This window comes from Salmo trutta, chromosome 37 (assembly GCF_901001165.1).
Source record: "Salmo trutta chromosome 37, fSalTru1.1, whole genome shotgun sequence".
Lineage (NCBI taxonomy): Eukaryota > Metazoa > Chordata > Actinopteri > Salmoniformes > Salmonidae > Salmo > Salmo trutta.
Genome location: NC_042993.1, coordinates 13,401,641 through 13,415,799, shown reverse-complemented (window position 1 = coordinate 13,415,799; position 14,159 = coordinate 13,401,641). Strand labels below are relative to the sequence as shown.

The window sequence follows — 14,159 nt, the reverse complement described above, 5'->3', positions numbered from 1 at the left end:
TTGCAAATAGAAAAGAAGATATGGCTGAAGTAGACAAGAATTTCCTTTCTTTTTTGGCATCAGCCCTTCCCCTAATTCTCATTTAAAAGACAGTTTTTGTGTTTAATATGCACATTCTGTTATCTTACTTCAGAGAGATCTGTTTTAAATTTAAGTCAATGACATTTCAGATTTTGATATGATAATTTATCACAAAGTAGTTTGGATCTAGTGAACTACTTTTTCAAAGTAACTCTAGTGTAGTTTTTCTTCCTCCAGTGTGAAGTAATTGGTAGCTTCGTAATCAATATTTTCAGAGGATCTTCCCCAACACTGGTACAAAGTCATCCATTGCTGGGTAGTTTCTGGTCCATAACTATGTGCCATAATGAACATTTCCCACTGTTCTGTGGCAAACAGTGCCACACAGAGACATGACCACCATGGAGACATTCAGGGGAACAAGACAAAACAAGCATGCATACTGTACAGGCCACAGAGATAACATAGATAGAATGTCTCCCCAGAATAGCAGATCACTCACACCACACTGGGTAAAGCCACACACACACAGATGTTATCGTGCTGACGACATACAGAGGTTGACAATACTTGTAATAATTGTTTACCGCATGCACAAGTATGTATATTTACACACATGTGCAGACAGACCACCACACCACACATAGACAGGCACAATACGTACCCACAGACATAAAGAGGTGCATACAGACAGTTTGGGTAGACGGAGACTTACCAGACATGACTGTCCGGCTCATAGCGCGTATAAACATGGTGCATTTCCCAACCCACTGGGGTCACGACACTTCACACAGAAAAAGAAAACGAAGGAAGCACATTTAATTTCCGTCCCTTCATACAAGAGGCTTATTGTGTGTAGACAAGAGACAATACACTCTAGACTGCTTCCTTGAGGGATTTGAGTAAGTTGAGTTCAAAGTTGATTCCGGAGAGAAAGTCAGACTTTTGTTTAGCCTAATTGTTTGAGAGTAAAAAATAAAATAAAAACATAAATAAATAAAAACAATTCTATTGAGCTTTGCTGTAACACCAAGTGGCCTGTGTTGAGAGCTGGAGCGAGAGGACTTGGCTGACTGTTCACGCTCCATCAGAAAGAGCCAAACCTTAACCAACCAGCCCTGATTTAACGTAACAAGGCCATGCATCAACACCACTGCTCTGAAAGCCTTCTCCACTCTGACACAATTAAAAGATCACTTGATTCCCACACAGTACTATTAGAGGGATGATTCTATCTAACCCATAACCCAGAGAGAAACATATCTCAAATGCCTATGCTGGTTTTGAATACTCCTCTATGCTGACAACAACCCTTGGTATTTCGATAAGTCAGTCACATACCATTTCTAACAGGCTAACCTGTGAGGCTGTCAACATCATTGTGCTTGGGCTTTCCAGTATTACAACAGAGTGAAGTGTTGTCACACTGTCTGTGTCTGTCTGTGTCTCAGGGGAGTTGGCTCATCTAGTTAGTTGGAGGTGGGAGAGGAGCAGACAGACATGGGTCACACACAGGGGTCAACATGCTGAGGAAATGGGTTAAATGTGACAGTTTTGTTCCTTCTAGAGTATGCCTAAGTCATGTGTGTATATAAGATTTGGCGTGGCTATGCTGTGTGTTTGCGTGTGTAGGGGGGTGGGCTTGAGGTTCAAGGCACATTTGAAAAGTATCAAAGAGTATCAGTGAAGCTTTCTCTGGGAGGGGGAGTATTCTGCTGCTATGTAACAATGCCCCTTAAAAAAAAACGTACAAAAAAACAATGCCATTGATTTGAATGTGTGTGTAGGAGGGAATTCTCTGCAAGTGAATCTGCCCAATGATCATTCCATTATAGCCTCTGCCATTCAACTCCTACAATGGTCCCAAGTCACATGGTTAGGCTTAGTAAATGTAGGGAGTTGGGCTAGGCCTACTCTACCCTATGAATCACACGAGTGATGTTGTTCCATGAACCTTACTAAGTCACAGGCATGGAGTGTGTTTAAAATGTTCACTAGAGTCAGTGGGCAGCCTGTTGGTCTGTGCAGAGCAGAGCAGACGTTGGTGTTTGTGATGTGGGAAGTGAGGCTCCATGCTTTCTAGTCAGCCAGAGCCTTACCAACAGTTGCCGAGATCTTCCGTCATGTGGGCAGCATCGCTATGGTAACGCAGCGTGTTTTTGCATGTCAGGCCGCGAGAGGGAGATTGTGTGCTTTCTTGCGCTTATAAAAGGACTGCATGGATAAGATTTAGGTGGACAGGATGTCAGAGTAGGATAAGAGATTGTGTGTGGATGTGCATGCTAGAGTGTGTGTGTGTGTGTGTGTGTGTGGATGTGCATGCTAGAGTGTGTGTGTGTGTGTGTGTGTGTGCATGCTAGAGTGTGTGTGTGGATGTGCATGCTAGAGTGTGTGTGTGGATGTGCATGCTAGAGTGTGTGTGTGTGTGTGTGTGTGTGTGTGTGTGGATGTGCATGCTAGAGTGTGTGTGTGTGTGTGTGTGTGTGTGTGGATGTGCATGCTAGAGTGTGTGTGTGTGTGTGTGTGTGGATGTGCATGCTAGAGTGTGTGTGTGTGTGTGTGGATGTGCATGCTAGAGTGTGTGTGTGTGTGTGTGTGTGTGTGTGTGTGTGTGTGGATGTGCATGCTAGAGTGTGTGTGTGTGTGTGTGTATGCTAGAGTGTGTGTGTGTGTGGATGTGCATGCTAGAGTGTGTCACAGGGAAAGAAAAATAATGGTGTGAGAGCCTGATTCAACTACTTCTATCCTTGTGCGATTGAGAGGGTTTAAGCAGGATCAAATGTGCTTGACTGTGTGGGGTGAACTGGACGGTGTGTGTGCAGGGGTATGTGAGCAACATGAGTGTGTGCTTCTCTCATTCCTCTACTGACTCTGAACTTGACACAGAAGTTGGTATAGCAACAGTGGCCAGCAACTGTCTCATGCCTGTAGGTGTGTTGAGTGAAGTGGGTCTCACACACACACACAGAGATTTAACACATATGCACCATATACTTATTAGAGGTCAAACGATTAATCGGAATGGCCGATTTCAAGTTTTCATAACAATCGGTAATCGGTATTTTTGGCCACCAATTTGCCGGTTTTTTTTGTCACACCTTTATTTAACTAGGCAAGTCAGATTAAGAACACATTCTTATTTTCAATGATGGCCTAGGAACGAGGGTTAACTGCCTTGTTCAGGCGGGATTCGGGGATTCGTTTTGCAACCTTCCGGTTACTAGTCCAACGCTCTAACCACCTGCCTTACATTGCACTCCACGAGGAGCCTGCATGGCAGGCTGACTACCTGTTACGCGAGGGCAGCAAGAAGCCAAGGTAAGTTGCTAGCTAGCATTAAACTTATCTTATAAAAAACGATCAACCTTAACAATCACTAGTTAACTACACATGGTTGATGATATTACTAGTTTATCTAGCATGTCCTGCGTTGCATATAATCGATGCGGTGCCTGTTAATTTCTCATCGAATCACAGCCTACTTCGACAAACGGGTGATGATTTAACAAGCGCATTTGTGAAAAAAGCACTGTCGTTGCACCAATGTACCTAACCATAAACATCAATGCCTTTCTTTAAAATCAATACACAAGTATATATTTTTAAACCTGCGTATTTAGTTAATATTACCTGCTAACATGAATTTGTGTCACTTCTCTAGCGTTCCGTGCAAGCAGTCAGGGTATATACAGCAGTTTGGGCCGCCTGGCTCATTGCGGACTGTGTGAAGTCCATTTATTCCTAAAAGGCCGTAATTCATTTGCCAGAATTGTACATAATTATGACATAACATTGAAGATTGTGCAATGTAACAGGAATATTTAGACTTAGGGATGCCACCTGTTAGATAAAATACGGAACGGTTCCGTATTTCATTAAAATAATAAACGTTTCGTTTTCGAAAAGATCGTTTCCGGATTCGACCATATTAATGACTAAAGGCTCGTATTTCTGTGTGTTATTATGTTATAATTAAGTCTATGATTTGATATTTGATAGAGCAGTCTGACTGAGCGATGGTATGCAGCAGCAGGCTCGTAAGCATTCATTCAAACAGCACCTTTGTGCGTTTTGCCAGCAGCTCTTCGCAATTCTTCAAGCATTGCACTGTTTATGACGTCAAGCCTATCAACTCCCAAGATTAGGCTGGAGTAACCGATGTGAAATGGCTAGCTAGTTAGCGGGTGCGCACTAGTAGCGTTTCAAATGTCACTCGCTCTGAGACTTGGAGTAGTTGTTCACCTTGCTCTACATGGGTAACGCTGCTTCGAGGGTGGCTGTTGTCGATGTGTTCCTGGTTCGAGCCTAGGTAGAAGCGAGGAGAGGGACGGAAGCTATACTGTTACACTGGCAATACTAAAGTGCCTATAAGAACATCCAATAGTCAAAGGTATATGAAATACAAATCGTATAGAGAGAAATAGTCCTATAATAACTACAACCTAAAACTTCTTACCTGGGAATACTGAAGACTCATGTTAAAAGGAACCACCAGCTTTCATATGTTCTCATGTTCTGAGCAAGGAACTTAAACGTTAGCTTTCTTACATGGCACTTATTGCACTTTTACTTCTCCAACACTTTGTTTTTGCATTATTTAAACAAAATTGAACATGTTTCATTATTTATTTGAGGCTAAATTGATAGTATTTATGTATTATATTAAGTTAAAATAAGTGTTCATTCATTATCGTAATTCTCATTATTACAAATAAATAAATCAACGGTTTAAAAAAAAAATTAAATCGGCAGCGGCTTTTTTTGAGTCCTCCAATAATCGGTATCGGCGTTGAAAAATCATAAATCGGTCGACCTCTAATACTTATGACGACTGAAAAACAACAAGCTCAAAACCACTCTGCATAAATCAATCCTGACAAATCTCTCATAACTAAATCCCTGGCAAGCTATTATTACGATGATTGTTTTGTCTCTGCCTCTCTGCTCTCTGAGGCTCAGCAGGTGTCCTGGATCTTGACCCCAAAAGAAGACAATAGGATAGAGGGTCAGTCAAGCAGAAGAAGAGCCATTTGTTATTGTCCCCTTTCTCCCACGGTCAGTAAACCGCCCCACTCCAAGCGTCGCTGTCTTCACAGTCAAGGAGTCTTGGGTCTGTCCTCTTCTCGTTTGGCTTGGGTTGGTTGGGTGGGTGGGTTTGGCTTGGGTTGGTTGTGTGGGGTGGGTTTGGCTTGGTTGGGTGTGTGGGTGGGTTTGGCTTGGTTGGGTGGGTTTGGCTTGGGTTGGTTGTGTGGGGTGGGTTTGGCTTGGGTTGGTTGGTTGGGTGGGTCCGGCTTGGGTTGGTTGGTTGTGTGGGGTGGGTTTGGGTTGGTTGTGTGGGGTGGGTTTGGTTGGGTGGGTTTGGCTTGGTTGGGTGGGGTGGGTTTGGCTTGGGTTGGTTGGGCTTGGTTGGGTGGGTTTGGCTTGGTTGGGTGGGTCCGGCTTGGGTTAGTTGTGTGGGGTAGGTTTGGCTTGGGTTGGTTGTGTGGGGTGGGTTTGGCTTGGCTTGGCTTGGTTGTGTGGGGTGGGTTTGGCTTGGTTGTGTGGGGTGGGTTTGGCTTGGGTTGGTTGGTTGGGTGGGTCCGGCTTGGGTTGGTTGTGTGGGGTGGGTCCGGCTTGGGTTGGTTGTGTGGGGTGGGTTTGGCTTGGTTGTGTGGGGTGGGTCCGGCTTGGGTTGGTTGTGTGGGGTGGGTCCGGCTTGGGTTGGTTGTGTGGGGTGGGTCCGGCTTGGGTTGGTTGGTTGGGTGGGTCCGGCTTGGGTTGGTTGTGTGGGATGGGTTTGGCTTGGGTTGGTTGGTTGGGTGGGTCCGGCTTGGGTTGGTTGTGTGGGATGGGTTTGGCTTGGTTGTGTGGGGTGGGTTTGGCTTGGGTTGGTTGTGTGGGGTGGGTTTGGCTTGGGTTGGTTGTGTGGGGTGGGTTTGGCTTGGGTTGGTTGTGTGGGTTTGGCTTGGTTGTGTGGGGTGGGTCCAGCTTGGGTTGGTTGTGTGGGGTGGGTTTGGCTTGGGTTGGTTGTGTGGGGTGGGTTTGGCTTGGGTTGGGTTGTGTGGGGTGGGTTTGGCTTGGCTTGTGTGGGGTGGGTTTGGCTTGGTTGTGTGGGGTGGGTTTGGCTTGGTTGTGTGGGGTGGGTTTGGCTTGGGTTGGTTGTGTGGGTGGGTTTGGCTTGGGTTGGTTTGTGTGGGGTGGGTTTGGCTTGGGTTGGGTTGTGTGGGGTGGGTTTGGCTTGGGTTGGGTTGTGTGGGGTGGGTTTGGCTTGGTTGTGTGGGGTGGGTTTGGGTTGGGTTGGTTGTGTGGGGTGGGTTTGGCTTGCGTTGGTTGTGTGGGGTGGGTTTGGCTTGGGTTGGTTTGTGTGGGGTGGGTTTGGCTTGGGTTGGGTTGTGTGGGGTGGGTTTGGCTTGGGTTGGTTGTGTGGGGTGGGTTTGGCTTGGGTTGGTTGTGTGGGGTGGGTTTGGCTTGGGTTGGTTGTGTGGGGTGGGTTTGGCTTGGGTTGGTTGTGTGGGGTGGGTTTGGCTTGGGTTGGTTGTGTGGGGTGGGTTTGGCTTGGGTTGGTTGTGTGGGGTGGGTTTGGCTTGGGTTGGGCTGAATGGGATGATGATAACGGGAAAACCCAGAGTAGAAAGCCTGGCCGCATGTTCCATCAAACATAGATAAGAGGAAGACTACTTCTGTCTTCTGAGTGACAACCTTGCCAACAGAGAATACTACAGCCCAAAAGGTGAATGTCTGTTTGCGTAACCCAGCTGCTCCAAAAGTTTTGCTTGTTGTCTAGAACTTCCCCTGCTACTCCTCCATGCTCCATCCCCTGCTTCTCTCACTCCTCCATTTCACTCACTTTCTGTATGAAAGAGGACAATGAGAATCCCTCACACTTCTCCACCCTTCTTTCCTTCCTTCCCTCTTTCTCCAGGGGGAAGAATAGGTTCAAAGAGTGTCCTTTCATGCTCACTCTCTCCCTCCTCCTCTCTTTCGTTGCGACCCAGTGTAATAGAAGTGTCAGCCCCTCTTTCTCTGAGGACTGAATAAGTGGGTAATGTTGGAAGACGGATCTTGGGAGAATTCGGGGGAGGCGGGGTGAGGATGAACGGCATCACAAATCTGCTCTTTTCGTTATTGTCATCATCTGCAAGTGGTCGCGGCTGGGCTAATGTGACGTGAATGGGCCAGTGTGGGCCAAGTACAGTCGTGGCTACAAGCATTGATCTGTCACGCCAGACACACTGCACAGGTGGAGGGAGGGGGTGACAGAGACAGACAGGGACTGTGTTGTTCAAATCCAGGGGCTACTACGGTGACAGGAGCTTGGGGACTGGACATGGGGGAGAAGCATCAGCCTGGATCCAGACACAAGAGGTCAGGGGTCAAGTCATTCAGCAGTCACAACACAACGCTAGACTGCACATGATTACTTTTCATGTTTCACGCAACATTAGGCCCCTTGGTTATTGATGTAGTATGCCATCACTAACACTGTAGAGGTGTACTTCCTCTGTCTCTGAGCCTCAATACAACTTTACTGGGAGTGTGTTTATAATGCATGAGCTCCGTTAGCGCCCCCCATTGCCCTTTAACCTTCCACAGAACAAAACAGGCTTTCCCATTCAGCCATGCCCCACCATCCCCTCACCTCCTATAGATCCCACCCAACCCCCAACGACACCCCAAAAAAGGAACCGGATTCACCCATCCATCCCTCCCTCCCTCTCTCTACGTACTCCTTCAGGCTAATGCAGCAAACACTGCCCCCCAAATCTTCTTCCATCTCCCCGAGTTGGCATGGGAAGCCATAGCGAAGGCTAGCTGAGATGGAAGGCTGGGGAGGGTCAGGGCTGTGTAAGAATGGAGCAAGGTGGGCTCTATCATGGACATTCCAGAAGAGGGTCCCTGGGAAACAGACAGTCCCCCGGTCACCCCCCACTGCCCGTTACCCAAAAAACGCCTCTCTGGGAGCCCCGTCCTCTTTCTTCCACGCGACAGGAAAGACACGGAGCCACCGGCAGCATACTAAACACCAAACACTGCCCTCATCCCAGCTGCAGCCACGTGAGATAGAGACACAAGAGAGGGAGAGAAAAGACTAAAAAATAAAAAAGTGGGGGAAGAAAGAAGTAGAGGAAAGAAAAAATAAGAGGGTGAATTCGTCAGAAGCCTGACTGTTGTGAACAAGTGTGTGGTGTGTGTGTAGCGAGACATGAGGGACAGTGGACGAGGGGGCCGTTTGTGTTGGTACGGAACAATGTGGGCATGGCTTCAGAACAGATGTTTCTATAGGGGCAGACAGCTGGCACCCAGAGCATCTGACTGCAGTGGAGAGAGAGAGAAAAAAAACAAAGGAATGAGGGAAAGAGAGAATGGCTGAATGAAAACACTAACAGGAAAAAGCCTATCCATACGTGGAGCCGAGGTCTGGTGGGGGAAACAAGGTCACCAGCCACGGTAAAGGGGAGGGGTTCTGAAGACATGCTTCAGCAGTGTGGAGGATGTCAAGGCAACATGAAAGATTTTAAACTATAGAGCTAGTATGTATAGTATATGGACAGACAGAGGGCTACACTCCATGATAGTGACTTGGTGGCTGTACTGCATAGGCAGGTATGCTGTCTGTTTAGTCAGTGTCTCTTCAAGCTGCTGTATATGGGCTTGGACAACCAGGATATGAATCATAATGCAAAACCGGTTTGTAGGCACTAACTGTACTGTAAGTCATGGATAGAAGGGTGAACCCATGAGGCAAACAGATATTGGGCAGAGCACACATTCCAGCCTCCAGGCCAAAACAGACAGAGAGGAGTAGTGAGAAGGGAAGAACGTCGTAGGTTTGTAAACAGGTTAATGTACTGTAAATAAACCATATATGATCGTACACAGTATTAGCACAGAGATCTAGAGTTAAGCACCCATTAAAGAGTCTTTTTCCATTTCCAGGGTGAGTAGTGTGTGTGTAGTGTGTGTGCGCGCATGTTGGGCGTGGCTGGTGCTGGCTGGCTTCTCCTCTATGAGGGCGTTAGAGGAGATGATGGGTGACAGGGCGTGAGGCAGTGCCCTCGCCCAGACCAGCCCTTCTCCGGCCTGAGGCGGGACTCTGTGACGCCCCTTGGCCCCAAGCTGTCAGCAGCAGCCCTGTGAGCCTAGTTCCAGCTCTCTAGCTCCAGCCGTTCAGGCTTTAGGCCCTGGGAAAGGGGTCAGGGACAGGGCTGGTGTCCCCAGTCAGGCCTCTTTAGCTCTGCTCACAGCTCACCTCTCTAGACCTACCAGGGATCGAAGATCCCTTTACTATTCACATGGCATGAGGAACAGCAGTAAGTGCCTGGTAATAACATAGTGATGGCTCACATGAGACGCAGCACCTCTCTAAAGGGCCTGCTTTGAGAGCAGCTTGAAAGATGCTCAACATGTTATCATGCTCAGCTAAACAGCCCCCAGGCTGTAGCCTAGCGGTAATTCAATTCACCATTATCACTGTAGGAAAAAATAATTTTCATTGAATAAATCAAACTAGCAGACAGCTAGTTGAGGTCATGATCTGCGTTGCGTGTCGGTTAGGGTTATGAGTCCATAACAAAGCCTACACTGGACTACATGCAGCACGCACATTTTGGCGATCTGCTTGAATAATATCCCACAGAATAAAGCACACAGGACAAAGAATAGGCGTAGTAGTGCTCCGAGGTGGTCAAACTAGATCTTTCTAAACATCTGTCCTCACGGTGAGTCCACATGCAGGGGGAAGTAGAGAGCAGAAGCACTGAGCACACAGGAGGACTGTCTGACCGTCACCCCTGACAACGAGCTGTGCGCTGCCTAAACCAGTACCCCCGCCTCTCTCCACATCCTCATTTCAGCTCAAACATAAACCGCTTGCTTTGTGACTGAACGTTGTTGTTAATGCAGCCAGGCTTGTTTCGTTTCTCAGTATACGGTATGTGATAAAATAATGATCGGTCAGTGAAGAACCAAACCAGTGGCTAATGACAGAGGTGGTGTGGCCAGTGTTACAGAGTCCGTAAGCAGCCATTGATTTGTGTGTGTATTGTGTTTGTGCTCCATTACAGGCAGATCCACACAGGTGTCTATCTCTAGGGAAGAGAGAGAGCGAGCAAGAGATGAGGGTAGAGAGAGGAAGGGAGTAGGAGGGCCTCACAGTAAACAGGAAGCGATGGAGAGGATTATTGGTGGGCGTGGCCCTGCTGTGCCAACTCTCTTTTGCTTTTTACCTTTCTCCTTTCTCTCCATCTCCCTGTCTAGGGTCTCTTTCTATCCCTACCCAATTTGTACATTAAGGACATCTTTATGTAATTTGTGCAGCCCAAGTGGCAGGGGGGGAAGGGAATAGTGGAATAGAATGTGAGGTTATGTAACAACAGCAGTGCTGATTCTGACAAAGACCAAAATCAACCATTCCTCTCTTGTTTTCTTGCGATAATAACGCTGGTGCACCGAGGACAGGGAGGGAGTGTGTGTGTGTGTACTGAGGCACTTCCCTTACCACTCCAACTCCTCAGGTCATCAATGGTAGCAAGAAGGGACACCAGCTGGGAACAATCTTCAATAGGATTAAATTAGCCAGAGCACACAAGAGCAACACAACTAACATGGGACATGATGCATAAATAAAAAGGATGTATTATTAGAGAGTTCCTTTCTGTACAGTAAGAGCCCCCTATCATTCAGCTGTTGGCAGCTACAGGCCAAGCATTTCGTTCTCCTGTTGGCAAGTGAGCATCCTTGGGGAGCATTTACATTAAATCAAGTGAGTTGAAAACAACTAGCATTTGAGTTCAGTTGGGGCTGGGATAGGCTAATTTGTGCTGCAACGGAAGTCTAATCTTTATAATAGTCTTACTACAAATCCAAATGCGTACAGAAAAACTACATACACACACACATTGCGCCAACAACGCAAAGGAAGCAGAATAACTCTTGTTCAGCAAATGTAATGGCCAACCGTAAAAGGCACTTAACACAACATTACCATCAGTCTGCATTGATTTTCCTCTTACCGAACATTGCAAGTGACCGTACATGAGACGATTAAACGGAAATCAATTAGGTATGTAGCCAGTGAGTCCATCCAACAGCTGTAAATAAACAGTCTGTCCGAAACAAAGACACACACAATATTTTTCTGTCTCGGTCTCAGTCGCTCAGTATGGTACACACACACACACACACACACACACACACGGTCTCAGGCCCTCAGTCTTAGTCTCATTCAATCTCTGAAACACACAGCTCCTGCCAGACAGTGTTATGAAGATGCTGGGTTTGTAATTAAACACCTTGATCGCCCACTGCTGCTCACACTGGAGGCAGAGCTAATCCTCAAACTGACTATTGGGGAGAGCAGGCCAAGATAAACTACACCAGCTGGACATGGAATCAGAATGACAACATTCAAGGATACTGGAAAGGGTTCAGACTAGGGAGCTCAACGTAACCAATGGGTCTTGAGATTGTGAGATGGAGGCTAAACTATAGCCTTGAGCGAAGATTTAGACTCAGGACTGACAACACAGTAATGCTTCTCTAGAACATGGAACCAACTATCTATCTATCTGAAGCCAGTGAGTCTATCCAACAGAGCCACAATGAAGACCATATGATTTAGTTCCATAAAGGAAAAAGCAGTAATGACACACATGCCTTGTTTGGCCAGGCATTAGAGAATACAGAAACATAAAATAGGCCTGGCTATTCCTAGTTTTCCAGAGGAAAATGTAATGTACAGTCTGAGAATAAACATAGGTGACATAATCTGAAGCTAAGCACCAGTTCAGCCTGTTTCAGCTGTAACATACTGGGTCCACTGCGGTTGGGTAGATTAATGATGGATTGATCATTAATGACAGAAATACCCTGTGCTGTGGCAAAGAGCCAGTCTTGGGACCTAACCCAGATTACTAATTGTCAGTCTTGAGAGCAGGATACTCGTGGATGGAGGGGGATTTTTATCCTCTTATCATAAACCACCATATTCTCTGGTAGAACGACCTGTTCCACTGGTATGCAAAACCCATGTCTATTGCAAACACAGCTGTATGTAAGAATAATGACACGTTCACGTGCTAGTCGGATATAGGATGTCGGACATTTCCGAGTTTCCTAGTTCTGACTAGCACTTGAACGCGGCATAACTCCAGGGGAGTAGACAATATATCAAAATGGAGTTGGCAGGCCAATCACTCCATTCAATCAAAGACAATTTCAAGTTGCACAGCACAGTTATGACTAACCATCAAGACTAAAGCGCTTTTACCTTAGGAAAACATGAAGTCAGTGAAGTGACGTTATATTGCGAGACGACAGCATAGCGTTGGAACGGTTTGAAGTGTTACTTCATCACGCTGACGCACAGTTACCTGGAACCGATTGTTTTCCCATTGGACTAACGGTATCTACACGCCGAGAGGGACATTAACAATGTTATACCTGAAAACGTTGCAGCCCGACAGTGGGAAACAGATTAGTTGTATTATGTTGCGCATATAACATTCGTTTCTTTAGTACTAATTTCAAATCATATTAGCTACATGAGTATGCCGTGCCGTTATGAGAATAACGTTAGTTGGAAAAGAGCTGCACGCTGTTCATCACTGTGGCTTGCGCGCAATTAATGAAATGGAAGCCCCGGCCGGAGTAGACAAAAGATGGTCAGTTTTCAAAACTGTTTTGAGCTGGCAATCTAGCAACTAACAAGGCAATCATAATAATATTAGCTAGCCTTGCTAGATTGTGTTAAACGATGACACGTTGTAGACAGCACGTAAATATTCAAATTAAAGCAAGTGATGAATGCCCCGTAAAACCGAATCACCCTGTCTGGCTGACAGACAACACCGCCATTCATGCTTGCGTTTCAAGGGAGGGGCGCGCGATGTGGCTAACTGGAGCTAGCTAGCACACTAGATGAAATAAATAACGTAACTAACGTTAGTTAGTTAGCTAAATTGAGCTAATAAACGGCATAGCCACACGGGATATGGCTTTATAGCATTAGCTATAAGATTTAGTTCGTTGGTCAGATAAAGACAACCATATCAAATGACTTGAGCGAAGCAGTGACAGGCCAGGGTTCAGCAGTGTCCCTGTAACTAATGGCAACAACGGACTGGACAGCATCTTCCGTTCAGTTTGCCACACAGACTAGCCATATGTGACAGACATGGTATGACAAACTAGCTAGCACATGTTTTGTGGCCAAACAAAAAAAACACCTTTTTTTCCCACTTGCCTCATGTCTACTGACATATGTGTGCAGCCTGAACTAAAACAAAATGACTTACCACCATTCCGATATCCAGGTTCGGGGAAAGGATCGGATGGGCTCCGTCTTCAAACTCCAATCTCACTGGCTTAAATTAATGTTTGATTGATGCATTCGTTAGTGGCCCTCCGCTTCTTACATTGATATGTAACGTTAGCAACAGTTTACCTCACATTTAGAAAATGTCGAAGCATCATTGCTAGTTGTGAATCTAACACGAAAATGACCTAACCAGCCCTCCAAGACAGGACTGCGAGGAGTGACTGGAACCACGAGGGGGTGGCGAAATCTAGTTCGTTGCCTTGGCAAAAAACAAATTTTCAGCGAGATCCTGATGAAAATGTAGACAACTGTCTCCATATTATAGACGACATAATTTGCTAGTTAGAAATCTGAAGAAGTTCTCGGTTCATGCAAAATCGTCCTTTCTACGTTGTTAGTAGGCTGCATTCATTGCCTCAGTTCAGGCAATAAGATGTTTCTACACACGTGTGGTTGAAATGTGGATAAGCAGTGTCTATCCGCCGATACCAAAACTCAAAGGGATATGTGTATTTTATGGAAACGTACAGATTGAGTGTAAGGCTCTAGTTAATCGTAAATAAGATAACATTTTAACCCCAACAATGATACAGACAATTTTTATATCTTAATTGATCAGCCCAAAATACTCGTTTAGATAGAGCTCCCCTATTTTGTGTAAATGCTGACGTCCAGTTGATGCCCCTGATCGGACAAAGGCGTAAGAAGCAGACTGGCTATCCTTTATTTATGCTTTCAAGTTAAATCTAAATCTATTCAGCTAGCTGTCTTTTTCCTCGCATTATATTTAGATTGGTGAGACTTAATACAATCATTCTTTATCATCCAATTACTTCCCAAG

General features: G+C 46.0%; 1 protein-coding gene across 3 annotated transcripts in view; it reads right to left on the bottom strand.

Annotated features, from left to right (window-relative positions):
• Positions 1-13,760, bottom strand: part of LOC115176550 (rho GTPase-activating protein 33) — a 45,356-nt gene extending 31,596 nt beyond the window's left edge. For 2 of the 3 annotated variants that reach the window (XM_029736604.1, XM_029736606.1), the window contains exons 1-2: positions 13,296-13,760; positions 737-805 (exon numbers count right to left, since the gene is read on the bottom strand). Coding sequence is in view for 1 of the 3 variants with exons in the window: in XM_029736603.1 (XP_029592463.1) it covers positions 13,296-13,301 (6 nt within the window). In the remaining 2 variants the exon portion in view is untranslated. The remainder of the gene's footprint in view (positions 1-736; positions 806-13,295) is intronic. The other variant, XM_029736603.1, reaches the window with a different exon arrangement.
• Positions 13,761-14,159: the final 399 nt, after the last annotated feature.